The sequence below is a fragment of the Vicia villosa genome, unplaced genomic scaffold (genome assembly GCF_029867415.1).
Source record: "Vicia villosa cultivar HV-30 ecotype Madison, WI unplaced genomic scaffold, Vvil1.0 ctg.001367F_1_1, whole genome shotgun sequence".
Taxonomy (NCBI): Eukaryota; Viridiplantae; Streptophyta; class Magnoliopsida; order Fabales; family Fabaceae; genus Vicia; species Vicia villosa.
This window is the reverse complement of record NW_026705592.1, coordinates 215,774-241,006: the sequence shown is the minus strand read 5'-3', so window position 1 is coordinate 241,006 and position 25,233 is coordinate 215,774. Positions and strand designations below refer to the sequence as shown.

Below are 25,233 nucleotides of genomic sequence, written 5' to 3'. Positions count from 1 at the left end.
TAACCTTGCAGAAGCAATGAACTCTGTGCTAAAGGCTACCAGAAATCTTCCAATAGCGTCTTGTTTTCGGCCACATATTTTCGGATGGGAGCATTATTTGGTCAACGCGGACATGAATGGACAAAGAGGTTGACATCAGGCCAGACTTTTACAGACAAGTGTATCAAGGGGATGACTGAAGAGGTCAACAAAGCAAGCAGTCATAATGTTTACCAGTTTGACCGGGAGAGGTTCTATTTTATGGTGGCCGAAAGAATAAACCGCAACGATGGTCGTCCAACTGGTACTTACGGTGTTGATCTACGAAAGCGAACATGTGATTGTGGAAAATTTCAAGCGTTCCATTTGCCTTGCTCACATGTGATTGCAGCATGTGAAAGTATACGCCAAGACTACACCATTCACATACCCGACGTGTTCAAGATACAACATGTTTTTAAAGTCTACCAACAAAGCTTCCAGATCCTCCCACATCAAGACAATTGGCCTCAATATAGAGGGCCTACTCTTTGTCATGACGAAACTATGCGTAGGAAAAAAAGAGGCCGCCCTAACAGTACTCGGATTCGAACCGAAATGGACGACGTGGAAAAGGAAAAGAGAATGTGTGGGATATGCCGTGAAGTTGGCCATATCCGAAGTAAATGTCCAAATGTATCAGGCCCGTCCAATAGGCCTCCTTAATGTTTACTTCAACTGGCTTTATTTAATGTTTACTTCAACTAGCTTTATTTAATGTTTACTAAAACTAGCTTTATGAATGTAATATAATGTTTTTTTAATTGAGTTTGCAACCATCAATGACTAAAACAACATTTCACATTAAACATAACTAAAACAACATTTCACATTAAACATAACTAAAACAACATTTCACATTACCAATACAACATTCAATGACATCGAAATAAAGACCGCTACAAATAAAACAACCACACATGAAACACTTAAAACGACCATCAACACAAACATATTCTAAGAGATTACAACCTTCAACACAATATCGTGTGGTCCTAGCATCATCATAAGGACACCAGCGTCATTTTTTATGGCTCTCCAAGAACGAGTTACTACTCCATTTGGGCCTTTCTCTGTGACATGCCTTTCAATTTTCCTTATCTTTTCACCCTCAAGAATGTTTTCGTCTAACCATCCTATCAAGTGCCTCTGTAGATGCTCGAAAGTTTGAGTGTTCCATAGTTTGATCTTCAACGGAGGCTTTGTTGCTGAAAAAAATAATGTTGCATCTCTCTTCATAGGTGGAAACGTTGGAAGGGGTTTCTCAGACATCTCCAATAGTAACACTATACCTTCAATTGCAACTGATGTGATTGGAAATGTGGTTGTACAGTCTTATTTATAGGCAAAAAAATAATAATAAAATATATGCCCTCGTCCATCTATTGGCCGAACCCACACATGTTCGTCCATCTATTGGCCGAACCCACAAATGTTCGTCCATCTATTGGCCGAACCCACACATATATTTTAATTATTATTTATTATATTTTAATTATTATTTATAATAATAAAATAAATATTGGCAAATGTATGTTTTTTTAAATATATTATAATGTTTTTTATTACATTTTATTATATTTTAATAATTATTTATAATAATAAATCAATTGACAAATAATTAATTTTAATTATATTATAATATTTTTTATTATATTTAATTGAATATAATTATATTTAATTATATTATAATAAAAAAACATTTTTTTATAATTAATCTCTTCACTTATATCAAATTTTTTATTTAATGTATTTAATTTAAATTTTAATGTTTTTTATTTAATTTTATTGTTTTTTAATCTTTAATTAAAATAAAATATCAATTATAGACTTTAATAATCATTTAAATAAAAAAAACAAAAAAAAAATAAAAAAAAATGGCCCAGTTAGCGTCCGGCCCACCCCTGGCCAGACCCAAACTATGCAAAAAATCCTTCATCTGTCCGTCCAAGGGGTGGCCGGACCCAAACAAGGAAAGTGGCATATTGGTCATTTTTTTTCACTCTGGGGCATTATGGTATATTTTTTTCGTTTTTGTGGCAGTACAGTAAAAAAATCAGCCAAATTTTACACATAAATAGCCAAATACAAACCTGCAACAAAAAGCCATAAATCAGCTTCCATAATTGTTCAAATTACTCAATGTTTTTCCCCCCAAAACCAATCCAGTCCCTCTATATAACAAAGCACAGCAAACGAACAAAGGAGAGACCAATAACTAGACCTACAAAACCTCTGCTGAAATACACAGAATCCACCTTGAAAAATTTCTGTCAGAACCTCACTTGAGCAATCAAACATTTCATCATTTCCCTCACAATACACTCTTTTCAAACCCAACATTTACACTGAACTCTCACACTCTTAAACACAGCAAGACAAAACCAGTAAACAACCTCAACCACGCTCAAATCACCTCACAAATCGTCCTTCATACAACAACCTCACCCTCACTTAATTCACCAACAATCAAAACCGAGTCACTCTCGTCCATATCTCACACAACCCCACGTAAACCTCAACCTACCGCCCAGCAACATACACAAACTCACTCACATTCAAAACCGCAAATCCAACGTAACAACAATCAAACGAACCTTCATTCTTCCATTCACGGCACAGAAACCAATCACTCAGGTTCAGAAGAAGGAAATCGCGGAGAGTAACAGAAGAAGTCTAAGATAACGTACCTGAGTTTGCATTCTCTCCCTTGATTCCGTTTCTATCTTCTTTAAATTTCTGTTTCAAAATTGTTCATGCTTGTAACTGCATTCTTCAAACATAATGGATTGGGGTTAGGGTTCTTGAAGGGTTAAGGGTTTTGTTGTTTGAACTCGTTTTTATTGGTCATTGTTGCGAAATCATGAGGGATAATGATCGAGAGCAGAGAGTCGGAGAGATAATACCGAGAGAGAGAGAGAGAGAGAGAGAGAGAGCGATTGAGAGAGGTGAGGTTCACGTTTGTTTCGTTGTTCACTGAGAGAGCATAAAAATTGAATCTGTGAGGACCTGAGTGAGAATCGAGAGAGGATGCAGAGATCGAGTGAGGGAGAAACTGATTGAGAGGAAGAGGGGTAAGGATTCTCTACCCCTATGGAGGGAAAGGTAGAGTAACTTTAGGCAAAATAATGAATAAGACAAAAGATAGATGATATTTATTTTGGAGGGAAAAAGATGTGTGAGAAAGTAAAACATGAGAGAGATAGAGAGAAAGTTAGAGAAAGGTAGAAAATTAAAAGTTAGAGAATCCAATCCCGAGGAAGAGCGTGTTCGTTTTTCTGGAGAAGAAGCGCTGTTTTCCCCTTAGGTTTTCTTAATAATCCATTTTGTTTAGTGTAGATGGGGATGGATCCTGGGTCGATCCAACCCAGGTCCATAGATTTTTTTATATATATATTTTTTTATTCACTTAATCAATGTTGGGCCTATATGTTAGCGCACCCCCCATGTTTTATTTTTTTGTTTTGAGCCCATTTGTGTTTTCTTATTTTTCTCCACTTTAGTTTTATGTTAATACTTGTTTTATTTTCTAATATAATAAAAAATATACAAAAAATATGTTTTTTAATTTAGCTTTTATTATTCTCTTTATGTTAAAAATCCCAAAACATTAGATTAATCTCAATCCAAAAATCAATAAACCCCAGTCCAACGCCAAGTTGCTTCAAATAATTTCTCGATTCAACGTCGAGTTTCTTCCTTACAAACATTCTTTAAACCATACCGAAAAATCGAGTGACAAGAAGTGTATACCTCTTGAATACCTCGATTCTTTTGGATCAAAACATTAAGTTAACACTTTTTTAAAACCTTTCATTAATCAAATCAAAGTGATCAAGTGACAAGAAGTGAACACCTCTTGAATACCTTGATCCTTTGAATCAAATACATTAATTAAATCAAGAGAACAAGTGACAAGAAGTGAACACCTCTTGAATACCTTGATCTTTTGAATAAAAATACATTAATAAAATCAAAGTGACAAAGTGACAAGAAGTGCACACCTCTTGAATACCTTGATCTTTTGAATAAAAATACATTAATCAAATCAAAGTGATCAAGTGACAAGAAGTGAACACCTCTTGAATACCTTGATCTTTTGAATTAAAATACATTAATGCAAATTTGGACAACAAGTGACAATGGACTCGCTCCTGTTGAATACCTTGGGTAAAGGACGCGCTAGGTGAACACCTTGCTCAAATACTTTACCAAACGTCCGTCGATATCCTCTTTTACCAAGGTCAATAACGCGCTAGGTGAACACCTATGCTCAAACTGTTCACTAAATATTCATCCTAAGATCAATCAACAACTCGTAGTTCCTTCGAACTACATTCGCTCTGATTCTTCCATTGAAGATATGTAGGCACAAGACTCAAATGTCTTGGCGAGCATCCTAAATAAAAAAATATAATTTCGTAGCCCCGAACTACGATTGCTCTGACTTTCCCCATTGGGAATACGTAGGCACAAGACACAAACGTCTTGGCGAGCATAATAATAAAAAATCTTTTCTTTTTTCTCAATAATAAAAAAAAACCTAAAAAACATGTTTCTTTCTCTTAATTAAATAAAAATAGACTTAAGCTAACCCTCGATTACAAAACAACTAAATGGGTCCCATCGAGTACGATGGAGGTAAGGGGTGCTAATACCTTCCCCTTACTTAACCGACTCCCGAACCCGAATTTTGGTTGCGAAGACCATCATTTTCCATTTCATTTCATTTTATGGGTTTTATCAATATTTTCCCATTCCCATTGGAATAAATAAAATTTGGTGGCGACTCTGTTTGTTACAATTTCGTGGCGATCATTTTTTGACCCGCGACATTGAGATGATGAGATGTTTGTTGTGATGTGATGATATTATAATTGTGAATTTGAATATGTTGTCCTAATTGATTAATGACATTGTTGCCGTTTTGAAAGTTGTATTACATTGATAAGCTATTTTTTGATGAAAATTATTGTGAGATGTTATATGATGAGAAGTGGTGAAATTATGTATGATATATATCTCCTATATTATTTATCACGCACTCCTATATATTGTAAGATATCTCACCCCTTTGCTGATATTTCCCCTACCATGGGAAATTGACAGGTATTCAAGATTAGTTGTGGATGTTCGAAGTGACTTTATGAATTCTTTATGTTGCTTTATGGCAAGTCGAGTTGGTGTCCATTGCTCTGATACGTAGCACTCGGGGGGAATAGTCATTACTAGTTAATTGTTGTATTCCATGTTTACATTTGTTTTTAAGTTGAATTGAAAGATGTTTATAAGTTAAAGTTGTAAGTGGTGAATGAAGTTTTGTTTCTGAATGCTATGTATCTTTGTTAAATGCAATATAAGTATGTTTGTTTGGTTAATTCGAAATGTGACATCCCATCGTTTGATGATTTTTTTAAATGCACTCTGATTTTCGCTTATAATTGCGGGGTAGAATAGGGGTGTTACACCTTTGGTCTCTTTTCCGAATTCCACTTAAAAAATACATAAAATATTTATATCTATATTATTAATTATAACACTTGAATAATATTTATCTAGAATAATACTCATCAAAGTATTATACATAGTACTATGTACAATCATTGTGTTTAAATGACACTTGAATAACCAACCGTTAGTTGGTCCAATGGTGATTGATGTTAGACTTGGTAGATCATGCAACTGCGATTGAGAGGGGGTTAAAACCACTTGATGCCATAACTAACCCCTAAACTAAATCGGTGGTGAAAAACCAAAAAAAGTGACACTTGAATACACGTACAATACAAACATCTAAAATACATTACATGAACAAATATCAGATGTCGATACAAAACTATGACATAATATCAAAATACCAAACAAAACAAATGCAGCGGAAACTAAAAAAAAGGTCTTAAATGTCTTCAAGGCATATTTCCTTTATATTTTCATTGACCGAAGCTGTTAGTGCATATCTCAATAAGTAGATTTCGAGTGATGTCAAAACTAGGTCTTTTGAAGTAGAATGTATTGGACGATATCCTCTTAGTCTAAAGTGTGTTCATACATGAAATCACTACCATAACCATGCTAAACTTGTTCATATGCATATGGAGTAGTTTCATAAGTCTAAAACAACGGTATGAGTGAAAAAGCATTCTAGAGGTCGATGCACAACTCTATGAGGTCGACCTCTACTGAGCATGAAGAAGCAAATTGCATAAAAATCACCTCTACCAAGCATAGGTCGGCGCATAGAAGGTGCAAGTCGATGCAAAGGAGGATATGAGTCGGCGCATGGCATACCATAGGTCGACGCATGTTAATTTGGATCACTCCAGACCTTACTGTCTTGTTTAGGTCGACGCATAGGAGTCCATAGGTCGACGCATACTATGTTGCTTACCTCCAGACCTCCCTACCTAGCATAGGTCGACACATACATCCCTGGAGGTCGACGCATCGCTTAATTATGGGCATTTTTGTGCGCAAATTTTCCATTTTTAGCCTTCTTTCACACACACACACACATATAAACACATTGACTTGTTAACAAGTGCACACCAACTGTTTGTGAATTTTTGTGTGCATAATAACTTGTGCACAACATGTGTTCGACAAATTGACTAAGTCAATTTGTCATTTATATTTCATTGGAAGTAGTGCTTGAGTGCTCAATTGTTCAAATGAATAATTTAAAACACAAATTTATTCAACCTATTTCTCCTACTAAGTATTTCTCAAATTTATTAACGGTTTAGTCGCATATCCGAAGCGCTTCCGCAGGCCATCTGTAATACGGTGAACTGACTTTTATAATTGAAAATGTTGCGGTTAAGCATGAGTCGCCACCGACTTTTATTTTATCCAAATTAATCAGAAAGGCTAAAAGAACAGGAAAAAACCTTTAAAAGAAATTTTGAGTTCGGGGGGTAATTATGCAAAGGGAAGGTGTAAGGCACCCTTTGCATCCATGGTTTTCCATGGGCTCTTAATTGCTTTGCTCGTTTTGAAAAGAAAAGTAGAATAAGAAGAAGAAAAGTGGACTTTAGCTCGTAAATGAGCGTAGCCATTTTTGAAGAATTTTGAGAAAGAATATAGAAAAATTTTAAACCAGAGCAAAGAAATTAGGGGCAATTACCTGGTTAGATGAAAAATGTTCTTTTAGCCTTTCAGGGTGAAAGGGTCTATCCTTTCCATAAGAGGGCAGGAAGCCTTTTATTTGGAGGTTGAAGGGTCGTCGAGGCATCGTTCGCCATAAGACTGACCCATGCCATAGAGAGGCAGGTAGTCTAAGGGAAGGACCATAATAGCCTTTTCGTGGGCAACCAGAGGATACCTCAGCCTTTTCCGTAGGCAACTTCCGAGGGTCGAGGTCATATTAGTGTGTCGAAGGCAGCATCATTAGGGACTTATGACCTTTATTTGTATCGAGGTAGCATGGCTGAGGTATCCTCGTATTCGAGGGACATGGCTATTCTGCAAAAAACACAAGGCAATAGGCAACAAGGCAACAGGCAACAGGCAGCAAAGAGGTTACCCCAAAAGTGTGTGTGGGTGCAACAATCATGTGATTAATTCAGAAATTTTATCTTGTAATTAATTATCTAAATTAATTTAAAGCCTTGCACTCCCTAAGATTACTAACCACACAATAACATAAACAATAATAATGGGGAAGGGAAATTGTAACCAGCGGAGGAGAGGGGAATTGAAACCAGCGGGATATAATAAAAACAGAAAATATAATAGTTTAGGGTTTTAGGGTTACCGATACTCGTAGCTTTGGCAATTGACAAACTCTGAAGATTTGGAAAAGGAAGAATAAACAGAAAAATGGGTGAGTGCATTATCGATTCAAATGATAATTAGGGTCAACCCTAATCAATAATAATAACAATAAAAGAAAAAAGGTAAAAGAAACTTAGATTCGATTGGTGAAGGTTGATGGGCAAAGGTTTGCCTTGAGTATGAAGCATTGACTCTGATCATCTGAGAATTGATAGAAAATAATAGGAAGCAGTGAGTGTACGGCTAATTCAATGGCGATTAAATTTAACCCTAATTTGATCTATAAGGCATAAAAAAATGATATTTAAATAAAAAGGAATTAGAACTTAGCTTTTCGATTGGTATGGCGCGTATTTTGAAGGCATTTGAAAAATCAACCCTGAAAGAAGACACAGAAAAGAAACATTTCAGTGTAGGGTATGGTCCTCGTAAACCCTGATTAGGGCACAAGTTAACTGTGATTAATAGAATAAATAAAAAGCCAAATTAATTATTGGTTTTCAACCTAATTAATTAAATCGGCGAGAAATCACATTTCGATTAAATTACCTAACCTAATGTATATTTTAATCAATTAATAAAAACATTTATAAGTAATTAAATAATTTAAACAATTTAAACCAATTTAAAAAAATTTTATAAATTAAAGTAAATTTTTTTATTTTTTAATCAATTAAATCAAAATAGAAATTAATATCACAATAATGATTTTGTGAAACAAAATGAAATATTAAAAGAATTGTCAAAATAAATATTAATCAAAAACTAAAATAAGAACAAGTTTATGTAATTAAAAAGAAAAAAAATTGCAAATCTTAGCTTATGATTCAGTGTGGTGAAGCCTGGACGTGTATGGTGGAGCCTCATGTTGGTGCGTTGGTTTTGTTGGATGTTGGATCCAACGGTGATTGCGTGAGGACATACCATGGGAGCGTTTAGATCCACTACGCTGGATTAGCAGACTTGTTGAAGCAAAGATTTGGGTTAAAAATAACCAAAACTAACGCGTAGCCTCTGGGAATCGAACCCCCATTTGGACCGTGAATAACAAGCACGGGTTGCCATCCTTCCAATTGCGCTTGTTGGTCATAATATGAATCGCATTGTGATATATGAAAAAAACAAATATTTTGAAATATTAAAAAAAACAACTAACACGCGCTCCTTCATCTCTTTCACTCGATTCTGAAACAGTGCGTCTTCAGCCACGGCTTGGCTCCATGGCTATAGCTCTTCAACCTCAAAACCTCAAAATAATGTCAATCAATGCAAACAAACAACATAGACTAAGTAAATCGATCCCTGCGAATGCAACAGGACCATTATCTCGGCCTGATTTCGCCTGTACAAAAAACCCCTCAATTGAAGAACAAAACCCTAACAATGGTGAAATCTTTATCTGAACGTATAAACGCAATTAGAACTCCAGAAACAATTAGAAACTCACGGAAAACACAAATATATGATCAAAAATCGTTCATGATGCTTAAATGTATGTAATCGACGAAAAAAAAATGAATAGAAGTTAGGGATACCGGCGAATATTCTCGATGTTCCAGAGCTTTGTAATGGTCAGTACCGCCTTAAAATGCCTTCAGAGGCGCGTCTAGATCATTGAAACTCCTTGTAATGGTCTCTAACTTCGAATTCAATCCTTGAATTTTCTTGAATTTTAAGAACAAAAGCCACGGTCTTGGAGGCTGTGAATCCTTATGAAATTCGTCCAAAAAAAACCTCCTCTTGCCCTCAGTAACATCTCCATTTATATTAGAGGGATTTAGGTTAATCAAATTTGAATGAGATTGTAGTGAATCAAGGAACTTGGAAATTGATTGAAAATTATCATTGAATCTTTCTAATTTTATTCCAATTCAATATTCTCTTCCCAATCTCTTTAATCACAAAATTTGATTCAATTATTTTGATATTTCCATCACATAATAGGCCTAAAATCAATTTTTATTTTCCCTTATTTATTTATTTTAATTAAATTGAATTTAAAATGAATTCAAAATCAAGATAAATAAAATAAATAATAAAAATGGCATGGGATTAGGTCAGGAGTCTTCTAATAAGATTAGAATCATGTTTGGATCAAATAAATATGGGCCCATTTGTAAAAAATCCAAATTCCTTCACATTTTTCCCTCCCAAAATAACCCAACTTTGACAAGGCCTATCTCTCTCAATTTTTGAGGTATGGAAGCGTTCTAGGACTTTTTAGAAACCTTAAAGAGTCCTCTAACCAGTGTCTTTGGTCTCATATCAAAATGATTTTCCATGCTCCTTGTGTGTCCTTTTGAAAAAGATGTCTTTTTGTTGACCTTTGAAAAGGACCTATGATGTTTTGATCCATATCTCTCAATTGAAGCATTTTTAGACTTGACATGTGAGAGACAAAATTGTGGAGAATTCAATTTCCTTCAAGTTGAGCTTTGGATGGAAAGTTTCTGATGTTCCATGTAGGAGTTATGGCTGGTCAAAGTTTAGTTGACTTTTACTATAAAAACCTTAATTTAGAAACCTTTTGATCTGTTGATTTTTGATCTTTCCTTGAACCATGATCAATTTTTGATCAAATGGTGAATGATACTTCAATATGAGGATCTTGACAAAAAAATCAGGAGTTTTGACTTCACTTTGACCACAGTTGACTTTTAGGTTAACCTAGTCGACTGTTGACTTTCTGGACAATTAAGTGACCAATTCTTTGAAATGAGCCTTGATACTTGTCATAGAGATAATGTGAGATGTATTGAGCCACATGAGATGTCTTGGATCCATTGATTCACTGAGTTTCCTTTGAATGAACCAAACCCTAGTTTCTGAGCCTTGTATAGGAGAGTGTGCCTTGGAGCTTTGTGCATTGATTTGTATTTGTATAAGAGAAATAGTGTAGGCAAATTTTGGGGTATGACAACTGCCCCTGTTCAATTGTCTTAAACCTGAAGATGTAGAGTGGTTTGTATGCCAGTCGGTATCTGAAGGTGGAAGATGATTGAACACTAGAATACCAAGAAATTTTCCTTTGTCGGGGATGGGCTTGAGGATGCCATCCAGTAAATCATGCATCAGATTATGTTTGGAGTGTTTGAGAAGTAGTTGTTTGAGTGTTGATCATTACGGAACTGCTTTTAGATTTTGAAAAGTTGATTATTTAAGGAATCGTCTGAGATATCGACTTAAATCTGAAGATAGATTGTTAAGGAACCGTCCAAGGTATCGACTTAACTCTGAAGGTGGATCATTAAGGAACCGTCCAAGGTATCGACTTAACTCCAAAGGTAGATCATTAAGGAACCGTCCAAGGTATCGACTTAGATCTAAAGGTAGATTGTTAAGGAACCGTCCAAGGTATCGACTTAATTCTGAAGGTGGATTATTAAGGAACCGTCCAAGGTATCGACTTAACTCCAAAGGTAGATCATTAAGGAACCGTCCAAGGAATCGACTTAGATCTAAAGGTAGATTGTTAAGGAACCGTCCAAGGTATTGAGTTAACTCTGAAGGTGGATCATTAAGGAACCGTCCAAGGTATCGACTTAACTCCAAAGATAGATCATTAAGGAACCGTCCAAGGTATCGACTTAGATCTGAAGGTAGATAATGTTTATTTGACTGCAGCAGTAACCTGAAAAAGGTAAAGCTAGTCTTTTATGCCATGTCATGATGCATGTAATGCGTTTATGTGACGGGATTCTCAAAATAAATGAGAACCTCGCATGTTATGTACGCACTTGTCGCGCTGCATTATGTATTATGTATGAATATGTATGCACTTGTATGAGTATGTTTATGACATGTGATATGTGAGTACGATTTATGTTGTCTTGATTGAGAAAATAAATCTCTATATCCTTGTGATTTTATTGTCCGATCTTGTCTTGAAGATGCTCAGCTGGGGATTTATAGTTTCTGCTTGGGGATGATCAGTAGTTTGATGTACCCTGATTTAGAGATATTAATAAACCATGTTGGAGAATAGCAACATGTTGGATGACCGGTAATGTTGAAGATGTAAGCTCTGTTGGGGAGCCATGTCTTTGTCGGGACGAGTATGTTTGAAGATATCTTCTTAATGATTACTCTACGGGGATATGATCTTATGAATGTGGCTCTGTGGGGAGATGTGGGTGTCTTGAAAGTTGCCCCCAGTATCATAGTAACTTACTACTTGATTCAGGACACGCCACTGAGTATTGTTCAAGATGTTGAACTGGACTTGCATAGATTTGCCTCAGTTAGCAGGAACTTTGGAAAGATTCGCCTCGCGAGGACATTATGAGATGTTCACTATGGACGAAATGCCCCCAGTAATCATAGGCTCATGACAATGTCTCATGTTGATTGGAGAGTAGCTTTAGATATACTTGGATGCATGCCCCTGATTGTTCGAGTATGAGAGATTCTCGGAATCTTGACTTGATTGCCCCAGATTGATTGGACAAAACATGTCATGCCCCTTGTATACGTAAGAGACATGGCTTCTTGGAGTGATTTTGTTTGTCGGGATAACTTTCAGTCATTAGCCATACCTTATGCAAATTTATTCTAATGCTAACATTTGAAATTATGTAGCAGAATATGTTTAATAATGAATTCATGAGATGCAAAGCATAGGTCTGTCTTGAGTTTTTTGAAAAACATTAAAACTGGAGATGTAAAATCACGATATTTATAAAAACATGATGTTTGTAAAAAACAGGATATCAACTTAACATTTATAGCAAACCTTAAGGATTCGGGATACCTTTTTGGTGACAGTATGCTTTCGAACTAACCATGCTTCAATTAGGACTTTCAAGGGTTGTAACGTGGCTTGGTTCACGGTTTAAGAAACAAAGGATAAAGGCTCAAAATTTGATTGTACCCACCCCTCTTCGTGATGATCTTCAATCCTAAGCTCAGTTGATTCAACTTATGCATTCAGGTTCCAAGAGACTTTTGGATTTGCACCTTTGGTAATGATGATGGTTCACAAGCAGAGAGAACATTTGAGATGGCAGTCACTTCTTCCTTTTGGTAGTCACAATTTTGTGTTGTTCAGGAATTTATTGACTTCTCTTTTTTCATCTTTTTGATATCCCTAACTTTTGCGTGAACTGTCTATTTTGAGCTTACAGTCAGCGGGATGCCTTGATTTTTGCCTAAGTCTTCTTTTTGATTTTTGACTTAGCAGGCTTTTCTTTGTATATATGTTTTTTCATTTTTTTCCTTTTTGAAAGATATTGACTGCCTTGTTTGATGATTGATGAATCATCATTGTCTTTTGATTGATATTTCCAACACTTTTTTTGATGTGTGCGGTTGAACGTTTATGACTGAAACCTTTGTTGAAAGGTGTACTGAATGATTCTCTTAAAATAGAATGCACAGCCAAATTAACTGAGAACTACCCTGCCCTAGGTTATGATCAAGGGTTTTAATTAGTACAAGAAAGAAACTTCTACTTCTTAGGCTCAAAAGGGGTTGACGAGGGATTAACATCCTTATATCTCCACTGTTTAGGAATTGAAACAATGCCTGTACATCGTCAACATAGTCCGTTCAAAAGCATAGTGTATAAGGTTGCGGTATCGTTTTCGTCATCCTCCCTCAAAAGGTATACAACTTTATCAGGAGTTGAATATCACACAACATATGCAAAGTAAAGACATAATTTGAAATGAGTGATAGCGAAATAATTAATTCAAGACAAACATATGCAATGCACTGATGATGATTATTAAAATATATAATGTCTATCATAATTCGAATGTTTAAACAAACAGAATAGAAATTACAAATGAAAGTAAAGCTAATGATTAAAAGTTCATCCACTTTAAACATTAATCAGTCTTGTCGTGATTATGCCTGGGAGTAGTGATCACTACAGGAGTCTTGGGGTGAGGGAATTCAATTTCACCAGTATCGATCATATCTTGGATCTTGTTCTTCAATGACCAACAATCATTTGTATCGTGTCCAGGGCTATTGGAGTGATATGCGCACCTCGCATTGGGCTTATAGCTAGGAGCAGAAGTGTTGGGCTTTATAGGAGGATCCCTCACAGTAATCAAGTTTGCTCTCAACAAATGTTGTAATGCCTGAGCCAACGACATGTTGATCTTTGTGAATTGACGCTTAGGTATATCTAACTTGCGTCTTTGTTGTGGAACTGGTGTAGAGATCAGAATTGTCCCCACAGTCTGGTTGTGTTCATTGCGACCTTTCCGATTGTGCACAACATTAGTCAAGTGGAGTTCCTCAGGTGAATTGAAGTCAATGATCTTTTCATTGATTAAATCCTGAATCTTGTGCTTTAATTGCCAACAATCCTTTGTATCATGACCAGGACTATTTGAATGATAAGCGCATCTCAAATGGTACTTATACCCAGGAGTGAGGTTGGTAGGAAACGAATATGGAGGTAGTAGAGTTATCAAATTCTGATTGAGCAGTTGTTGGAGAACTTGAGACAGCGGTATACGTAATGGAGTAAATGACCGCTTAGGCTGGGATCTCTGATTATCTTGACCACCTTGATGCTTATATTGATTCTTCTCTTTCTCTATCAGAAGTGCCTTCAATTCTTCTTGCCCCTTGGCCAAGTGAAAGATTATTTTTTGGAACTGGTTGTTCTGAGCCTGAAGATTTTTGACTGATTGCTCAAGATTCATGATGCTGAAATAAACACCGAGGAGGGATGAGAGCCCTATTGTAAGAAACCTGTTATGCGATGTTATGAATGCAAATGCAATACTTTCAAGGATCTTTAGGCATTTAGTTAGCAACATTAGAAAGTGATTTGGTCGCGTTTTTGTTTTGAAGAAATCTGAATTTTGTCTTTGAACGTCTTTCTTTGAGAATCAAGCTCACCATATCGAGTGGGTCATCGCCTCCGATTCGGGATACTTCTAAATTTGAAGGTACGTGGCTAGAGGAAAATAAATCCTCTTGCCCCTTGCTAAGTACTGAGTCTTTGAATTGGAAGGCATGTGGCTAGAAGAAAATAAATCCTCTTGCCCCTAGGTAGGAATTCAGTCCTTGATAAGAGCACCTGAAATTGCGCGCCCTGAATTCCTAAGATCCTTGAAAGGGTTAGTTAATTATGTTATGCTTATGATGTCATGATGTCATGATGTTTTGCAAATGCAGTTCGTTAGACTTAGTGCGAGATGGTAAGGACAAACAAGTCCTTTCAACAAAACCTGCAAGGAAGCGAAGGTTAGTAGCAAACGCAAACAAGTCATACCAGTCACACAAGTCACACAAGTCACACAGTTTTTTGCTTAAGGCTTGCATGGAGTCTAATCCGGTGTCCTTCCCAAGGGTATTTCTATGGATAAGGAGATTTCAGCAACGGGTTCTACCAAGTGATTCAGAATTGTCAGCCCCCTCTAAAGCACCCTCGAACATGGTACATGCATACCACGCAATGATACTTTAGGAAGAAACCTATCTGAGCTGTAGTATCGGGTAGCGACCATAACTTGGCATGCACCAAGAATAGCCCTCCCACTACGTTCCTAAAAGTCAGGATGGGTTAAAGGTGACTAAAGGTCCTTGAGCTCCGACACACCCAAAGATACATGTATAAACCTCTCTCATGCAAAAGAGGTACACAATAACCAGTGGAGGCCTAACTCAAGCGCGAACTTCATTTTGACCAACCCCAAGCATGCACAAGGGGGGTCTCCATGACTATGCCGCTCCTAATCTTAAGTGTTCTTGAATCCGGGAATAGGATTCGTCCAAAACAGCCCTGAAAAATAAAACAAGCAAAGCAAGCAATAGAAAACATTTAAGTGATTCCTAAACTTTTAAGGTAACCCCTCTTTTATCGAAACAATATCCCCAGCAGAGTCGCCAGTTCTGTAATACGGTGAACTGACTTTTATAATTGAAAATGTCGCGGTTAAGCATGAGTCGCCACCGACTTTTATTTTATCCAAATTAATCAGAAAGGCTAAAAGAACAGGAAAATACCTTTAAAAGAAATTTTGAGTTCGGGGGGTAATTATGCAAAGGGAAGGTGTAAGGCACCCTTTGCATCCATGGTTTTCCATGGGCTCTTAATTGCTTTGCTCGTTTTGAAAAGAAAAGTAGAAGAAGAAGAAAAGTGGACTTTAGCTCGTAAATGAGCGTAGCCATTTTTGAAGAATTTTGAGAAAGAATATAGAAAAATTTTAAACCAGAGCAAAGCAATTAGGGGAAATTACTTGGTTAGATGAAAAATGTTCTTTTAGCCTTTCAGGGTGAAAGGGTCTATCCTTGCCATAAGAGGGCAGGAAGCCTTTCATTTGGAGGTTGAAGGGTCGTCGAGACATCGTTCGCCATAAGACTGACCCATGCCATAGAGAGGCAGGTAGTCTAAGGGAAGGACCAGAATAGCCTTTTCGTGGGCAACTAGAGGATACCTCAGCCTTTTCCGTAGGCAACTTCCGAGGGTCGAGGTCATATTAGTGTGTCGAAGGCAACATCATTAGGGACTTATGACCTTTATTTGTATCGAGGTAGCATGGCTGAGGTATCCTCGTATTCGAGGGACATGGCTATTCTGCAAAAAACACAAGGCAATAGGCAACAAGGCAACAGGCAACATGCAGCAAAGAGGTTACCCCAAAAGTGTGCGTGGGTGCAACAATCATGTGATTAATTCAGAAATTTTATCTTGTAATTAATTATCTAAATTAATTTAAAGGCTTGCACTCCCTAAGATTACTAACCACACAATAACATAAACAATAATAATGGGGAAGGGAAATTGTAACCAGCGGAGGAGAGGGGAATTGAAACCAGCGGGATATAATAAAAACAGAAAATATAATAGTTTAGGGTTTTAGGGTTACCGATACTCGTAGCTTTGGCAATTGACAAACCCTGAAGATTTGGAATAGGAAGAATAAACAGAAAAATGGGTGAGTGCATTATCGATTCAAATGATAATTAGGGTCAACCCTAATCAATAATAATAACAATAAAAGAAAAAAGGTAAAAGAAACTTAGCTTCGATTGGTGAAGGTTGATGGGCAAAGGTTTGCCTTGAGTATGAAACATTGACTCTGATCATCTGAGAATTGATAGAAAATAATAGGAAGCAGTGAGTGTACGGCTAATTCAATGGCGATTAAATTTAACCCTAATTTGATCTATAAGGCATAAAAAAATGATATTTAAATAAAAAGGAATTAGAACTTAGCTTTTCGATTGGTATGGCGCGTATTCGGAAGGCATTTGAAAAATCAACCCTGAAAGAAGACACAGAAAAGAAACATTTCAGTGTAGGGTATGGTCCTCGTAAACCCTGATTAGGGCACAAGTTAACTGTGATTAATAGAATAAATAAAAAGCCAAATTAATTATTGGTTTTCAACCTAATTAATTAAATCGGCGAGAAATAACATTTCAATCAAATTACCTAACCTAATGTATATTTTAATCAATTAATAAAAACATTTATAATTAATTAAATAATTTAAACAATTTAAACCAATTTTAAATAAAATTATTAATTAAAGTAAATATTTTTATTTTTTAATCAATTAAATCAAAATAGAAATTAATATCACAATAATGATTTTGTGAAACATAATGAAATATTAAAAGAATTGTCAAAATAAATATTAATCAAAAACTAAAATAAGAACAAGTTTATGTAATTAAAAAGAAAAAGAAATTGCAAATCTTAGCTTATGATTCAGTGTGGTGAAGCCTGGACGTGTATGGTGGAGCCTCATGTTGGTGCGTTGGTTTTGTTGGATGTTGGATCCAACGGTGATTGCGTGAGGACATACCATGGGAGCGTTTAGATCCACTACGCTGGATTAGCAGACTTGTTGAAGCAAAGATTTGGGTTAAAAATAACCAAAACTAACGCGTAGCCTCTGGGGATCGAACCCCCATTTGGACTGTGAATAACACGCACGCGTTGCCATCCCTTCCAATTGCGCTTGTTGGTCATAATATGAATCGCATTGTGATATATGAAAAAAACACATATTTTGAAATATTAAAAAAAACAACTAACGCGCGCTCCTTCATCTCTTTCACTCGATTCTGAAACAGTGCGTCTTCAGCCACGACTTGGCTCCATGGCTATAGCTCTTCAACCTCAAAACCTCAAAATAATGTCAATCAATGCAAACAAACAACATAGACTAAGTAAATCGATCCCTGCGAATGCAACAGGACCATTATCTCGGCCTGATTTCGCCTGTACAAAAAACCCCTCAATTGAAGAACAAAACCCTAACAATGGTGAAATCTTTATCTGAACGTATAAACGCAATTAGAACTCCAGAAACAATTAGAAACTCACGGAAAACACAAATATATGATCAAAAATCGTTCATGATGCTTAAATGTATGTAATCGACGAAAAAAAATGAATAGAAGTTAGGGATACCGGCGAATATTCTCGGTGTTCCAGAGCTTTGTAATGGTCAGTACCGCCTTAGAATGCCTTCAGAGGCGCGTCTAGATCATTGAAACTCCTTGTAATGGTCTCTAACTTCGAATTCAATCCTTGAATTTTCTTGAATTTTAAGAACAAAAGCCACGGTCTTGGAGGCTGTGAATCCTTATGAAATTCGTCCAAAAAAAACCTCCTCTTGCCCTCAGTAACATCTCCATTTATATTAGAGGGATTTAGGTTAATCAAATTTGAATGAGATTGTAGTGAATCAAGGAACTTGGAAATTGATTGAAAATTATCATTGAATCTTTCTAATTTTATTCCAATTTCAATATTCTCTTCCCAATCTCTTTAATCAAAAAATTTGATTCAATTATTTTGATTTTTCCATCACATAATAGGCCTAAAATCAATTTTTATTTTCCCTTATTTATTTATTTTAATTAAATTGAATTTAAAATGAATTCAAAATCAAGATAAATAAAATAAATAATAAAAATGGCATGGGATTAGGTCAGGAGTCTTCTAATAAGATTAGAATCATGTTTGGATCAAATAAATATGGGCCCATTTGTAAAAAATCCAAATTCCTTCACATTTTTCCCTCCCAAAATAACCCAACTTTGACAAGGCCTATCTCTCTCAATTTTTGAGGTATGGAAGCGTTCTAGGACTTTTTAGAAACCTTAAAGAGTCCTCTAACCAGTGTCTTTGGTCTCATATCAAAATGATTTTCCATGCTCCTTGTGTGTCCTTTTGAAAAAGATGTCTTTTTGTTGACCTTTGAAAAGGACCTATGATGTTTTGATCCATATCTCTCAATTGAAGCATTTTTAGACTTGACATGTGAGAGACAAAATTGTGGAGAATTCAATTTCCTTCAAGTTGAGCTTTGGATGGAAAGTTTCTGATGTTCCATGTAGGAGTTATGGCTGGTCAAAGTTCAGTTGACTTTTACTGTAAAAACCCTAATTTAGAAACCTTTTGATCTGTTGATTTTTGATCTTTCCTTGAACCATGATCAATTTTTGATCAAATGGTGAATGATACTTCAATATGAGGATCTTGACAAAAAAATCAGGAGTTTTGACTTCACTTTGACCACAGTTGACTTTTAGGTTAACCTAGTCGACTGTTGACTTTCTGGACAATTGAGTGACCAATTCTTTGAAATGAGCCTTGATACTTGTCATAGAGATAATGTGAGATGTATTGAGCCACATGAGATGTCTTGGATCCATTGATTCACTGAGTTTCCTTTGAATGAACCAAACCCTAGTTTCTGAGCCTTGTATAGGAGAGTGTGTCTTGGAGCTTTGTGCATTGATTTGTATTTGTATAAGAGAAATAGTGTAGGCAAATTTTGGGGTATGACACCATCTTTGAAAACAAATTTTAAAAAAGTATAAATTCTTAGAGGGATCTATTCACCCCTCTAGATCCTAAGCCTAGCGTCTAACACGAGCTACATAAAAATAATCAACATTGCAATTTTGTTTCTAAGGGGACAAATGTGGGACCAGGTGCTTAAGCCAAGGTGTCCAACATCCTAAACCAAAATTGACTAAATTAACATATACAAGATGAAGAAGCAGAAAAACATTAATGAACACAATAATTATTAACTCACTTCGGTGAAACCACACCTACATCCGAGGGACACTCTACCCAAAAAAAGAGATATACTCTTTAATATAATTAATATAAAATGTCTTAGATGAACAAGCCTTTTGTTCAATGTACCTCTTCTTATTTCTATCCTCAATGTATTTCAATTTAGGTCTCCCCCTAAATATGAGACCCCCCTTCACTTTCTCTCAATCACTAACCTTGGTGATAACAATAATAAACACAGTGATGAATGTTGAATATAACTCTACTAAACAATTTCAATATTAAGCCGTATGATGGACACTAGCGTGATATACAATTAACACAAATAAGACTCAAACTAAACTAGAGATTTCCATCCCAGCGCACACACTAAAACATGAGGTGAGAGCCTCCTTAAAAATCAATCCACAACTGGGATTTTCTCCTTGCATATTGGCAAAGATCTCGTCCATAAATAGTCGAGATTTGTTTCTCCAAATCAGTTCCAATTGAAAAGATTTAATTTGACTTGAATTCAAACTAAAATATCCTTAATTTAAATTCAAACTAAATACCGATTGTTAGTTGTTCCAATGGTGATTGGCATTTGACTTGTTAGGGAGGACCACAGTTTGATCGACCACAAATGTGATTGATAAGGGGATGGAACCATTTGATTCCAGAACTGATCCCTGAACTAGATTAGGCAGTATAATGGGTCGGATACTATTGGAGAAAAAAATTCAAACTAAATAAATAAGATTGCAAAAAGATTTCAACAATCCTTGTTGATCATGCTTCAAGTAAGTGAAAAGCGCTCACACACAACAACAACCTTGTCCTGCAGACAAGGGACATATGTTGCACACATGCTGAGACATCTATTCCCACATGTGTCCATTGTAACAATCATTTTAATTGATTGGGTTTTATTCAAGTTATTTATTTAATTATGTGTTAATTACGTGTTTAAGTGATTTTGTGTTATTTATTGGAAATTATTAGTAAATGACATAAGTTAGTGAGGTTAGTAGTCATTGGGCCTAAGTTGGTGTTAGTAATTGAAAGGTGCTAATTAGAGCCCATTAGCAATTTGAGAATTAGTAAGGGTTTAACAAAATAAGAAGATTGAAGGGAATAGAAAGTTAGAACTCATTTGAAAAAAGAAGAGAAAGAGAGAAGAGAAGAGGAGAAAGTTGGGTTTCCCATTGAAGATAGAGTTGTCTTCAATCCAAACTCAAGGTAAGAGTGAGATTCTTTCTTGATAAAGGGTTGAATGATGATGTTTAGGGTGGGTTAGATTTTATGTGTAGTAACCTTGAATGTGTGTTCTAGAATCTTAGGGTTTATGTTGGATTTTCATGATATAATGCTTGAAATCATGTTTTTGATGATGGTTGTTGATGAATGATGTTAGATATTGTTTGTATATGCCTTTAATTGCTGATTGAGATGATTTTGGGTGGTGGAAGTGTGGTTACGCAAGTCTGATATCTCTGTTATTTTTTCTGCATAATCGCGCGTCCGCTAAGTGTCCCCTGGCCCGCTGAGCGAAACCTGGGAACAAATTTTAAAATTCGAGAGATCTCTAAGCGGAGATGGTCCGCTAAGCAGAGACGCGAAAATGGTTCACTTCTATTTTTAGTTCTAAGAAGCGCGCTTGAGCCCGCTAAACGAACTTTGTTGTTGGAAACTTTTTGGAAACTTCAAATTGATGTATCTTTTGATCTGTAACTCCTTTTCAAGTGCCGTTTGAACCTCCATGAAGCTTTAATCAATGCCTACATAGTGGAAATGATTGAAAACCTTTGGAAAACCTTTTTGGAAGCTTTGCTTGAAATTGTATGTTTGCCGATTGATGATATTTTTGCGAAGTTGAATATTGTGAAAGTTGTATACCGTAAAGATATGGTTGATATACGGTGAATTAATATGAATAGTATGATGTCACCGTCGTTGTTGTTGTTATTGAAATTCGAAATTGGGTTGATGTTGTTTAGCCGATTTTATTTATGTTGTTTAAGTTGTGATTATGGATGTGCATCATTGAGTCGCATCCATTGCATTGTTTAAGTTGGCCTAAATGGCAATTGTTTAGGTTGGCCTATATGGCAATGTTTAAGTTGGATCGAACGACAAATGTTTATGTTAGGATCTTACTCCGAATGGTACCACATGCATTCGCATAACATGAAGTTGCATATTGAGTTGCATTGGACTTGTTGTGATTGTGACATGAATGTCATGATGTGTTGATCTTTAGTTGTGAAATTGATTATATTGTTGAGAATAACTAATAATGTCGCGATTATGATGAAAGTTATTGTAATTTGAGAAGTGGTGAACCATGTATGACCCTTCCTTACTTTGAATATTATCATACGTTCCTTTATACTGTTTGATATCTCACCCATTCTGTTTGAATGTTACCCTATGTTGGTAATGCGCTGGTAGCGACGTGGAGTAGTTGTTTACCTTATAGCTCGAGTTGGTGTGTCTATGCTCTGATACGTAGCACTCGGGGGATGCTTACTTGTTTTTTATTATGATGTTATATCTTATTGGATCTTGTTATTATTCTCTTGTGAGATATGTCGAATAGTTGTTGCCATATTGGTAAAAATGTTATGATTTGGGATTTATGTTGTTCTTTGAATTCCGCTGCGATGTTATAAAGTTCGTTTGAATTTGAATGGCTACTGAAGTATGAGTTCCTCCATTATATTTGTTATGTATCTTCCTATATGGGCTTGCATGAGATTTTGTTCAAGTTGAAAATGTGATGCCTCCGATGAATGATGTTTGTTATATTAGTGTTATTAGAGCAGGTCGATCCTTCCGGCAAGGTATCGAGTCATAGTATGTTCTAACAATCGTTTATTGTTATTTTGAGCTGATTGCTTTTGTGTTGTAGTGAAGAGTTGTGATATTGGAAGGAATGATGCTGCAATTGGTGCTACTTTGGAAGCAATGGGTAAAGCTTCGTAGAACCAACCAAATGCATATGAACATGCTGGATCTCATAGCTTGGCGACTTTCCAGAGGGAAAATCCGCCTACCTTCAAGGGTACGTATGATCCAGATGGTGCTTTGACTTGGTTAAAGGAGATGGAGAAGATCTTTCGTGTTATGGATTGCACTCCATCTCAGAAGGTGAGGTATGAAAATCATACGCTAGCAGTCAAGGCTGATGATTGGTGGCTAGAGACTCGTCGTAGGTTGGAGGCTGCAGGTGAGGAGATCTCTTGGGTTGTGTTCCATGGAGATTTTATGAGGAAGTATTATTCGGAGGATGTTCGGGATAAGAAGGAGATTGAATTCCTTGAGTTGAAGCAAGGGAACAAATCTGTTGTTGAGTATGCTTATAAGTTTGTGGAATTGGCTAAGTTTTATCCGCACTATAATGAGGCAACTGTTGAAATTTCTAAGTGCATTAAGTTTAAGAATGGATTGCGTTTTGAGATTAAGAAAGCTGTTGGTTACCAGAAGATCCATGTCTTTGCGGATTTGGTTGATTGTTGTCGCATCTATGAGGAGGATAGTAATGCACATTATAAGATGGTGTCTGAGAGGAGAAGTAAATGACAACAGATTTGTGGAAAACCTCATGATGGTCTGGTTGGTAAAGAGAAACAGAAAGCGACTCAGGGAAAGAGAACTAGTTGGGGAGATGCTCCTCCTGGTATTGTGTGCTTTAAGTGTGGTAAAGTCGGCCACAAGAGTAATGTGTGCAATGCTGAAGCCAAGAGGTATTTCCGTTGTGGGAAGTTTGGTCATGCGTTGATTGAGTGCATGCATAAGGAGATGGTTTGTTTCAAGTGTGGTGAAGAAGGACACATTGGAAGTAAGTGTCAGAAGCCCAAGAAGGAGCAAGCTAATCAAAAGGTTTTCGCCTTGTCGAGAACTCAGACCACTAGTGACGATGCACTCATCAGAGTTACATGCTTCATTAATAGCATTCCATTAATTACTATTAATGATACTGGCGCTACTCATTGCTTTATCTCTGTTGATTTTGTTGAAAGATTGGGTCTTGTGTTGTCTGCTATGAACGGAGAGATGGTTGTGGATACTTTGTCTAAGGGATCGGTGACTACTTCTCTTGTGTGTTTAATGTGTCCCTTGTCGATTTTCGATAGAGACTTTATTATTGATTTTGTTTGTTTGCCATTGAGAGGTTTGAATGTGATTTCGAGTATGAACTGGTTAGAGCATACCCATGTTCACATTAATTGTTATGATAAGTTGGTGAGGTTTTCTTCTCCTGAAGAGAAAGGTGTGGAATTTTTGTCGGCCAGACAGGTACGCATGTTGATGAAAGAAGAGGTGCAAGTGTTTGCTTTGGTTGCATCTATGTCTGTTGAGAATCAAGCTATAATAGACGAGTTGAAGGTGGTGTGTGAATTTCTTGAAGTTTTCCATGATGAAATTCCAGATGTATTGCCTGAGAGAGAAGTTGGGTTCTCTATTGATCTGGTACCTGGTACTATACATGTGTCTATGGCACCGTACATGATGTCCGCATAAAATTATCGGAATTGAAGAAGAACTTGAAAGAATTTCTTTAGAAGAAGTTTGTCAGACCAAGTGTGTCGCCGTGGGGAGCTCCAGTGTTATTGGTTAAGAAGAAAGATGGAAGTATGAGGCTTTGTATTGATTACAGGAAATTGAATAAGGTGACAATCAAGAACAAGTATCTGCTTCCAAGAATTGATGACTTGATGGATCAATTGGTTGGTGTTCGTGTGTTTAGTAAGATTGATTTGAGACCAGGTTACCATCAAATTAAAGTGAAAGATGAGGATAAGTATAAGACAACTTTCAGGACACGTTATGACATTATGAGTATTCTGTAATGCCCTTCGCTGTTACTAATGCACCAGAAGTATTTATGGAGTACATGAACCATATTTTTCATGAGTATCTGGATCAGTTTGTAGTGGGGTTCATTTATGATATTTTGATTTACTCTAAATCAAAATAAGATCACGTCGAACATTTGAAGTTGGTATTGCAAGTTTTGAAAGAGAAGAAGTTGTATGCTAAATTGTCCAAGTGTGAGTTTTGGTTGAAAGAAGTTAGCTTGCTTGGCCATGCCATTTATGGTGATGGCATTGTTGTGGATCCGTCTAAAGTTGACGCTGTGTTGAGATGGGAGACTCTTAAGTTGGCTATCTGATCAGTGCATTTTGATGAACGTTTATTTATGTTTGTACTTATGCATTTCTATGGTTTGCTTTGCTTATTTTTATATTTTATAATGTTTTTCTAATTTAGTTTAATTTTGGTTTAATTTCATTTTCGCACTTTATTTTCAGCATTAGCAGTTTATACTAAAACGATCATAACTGAAGCTCCGGGAATCCGATCGACGCGTTCTAGTAATCGTCGGAAAGCTAAGAGAAAGATCTACAACTTTTATGTTGGAGTCAAAGTCAGATTCGGAGTGAATT

General features: G+C 36.2%; 2 protein-coding genes across 2 annotated transcripts; both read left to right on the top strand.

Annotated features, from left to right (window-relative positions):
* The first annotated feature begins 84 nt into the window (after nt 1–84).
* Nucleotides 85–684, top strand: LOC131634842 (uncharacterized). The gene has a single exon (XM_058905463.1). The coding sequence runs from the start codon at nt 85–87 to the stop codon at nt 682–684; it is 600 nt and encodes a 199-aa protein (XP_058761446.1).
* Nucleotides 685–22,888: 22,204 nt separating this feature from the next.
* On the top strand, nt 22,889–24,307 carry LOC131634841 (uncharacterized). The gene is made up of 2 exons (XM_058905462.1): nt 22,889–23,357; nt 23,409–24,307. Exons 1-2 carry the CDS (start codon nt 22,889–22,891, stop codon nt 24,305–24,307), a joined length of 1,368 nt encoding a protein of 455 aa, XP_058761445.1.
* Nucleotides 24,308–25,233: the final 926 nt, after the last annotated feature.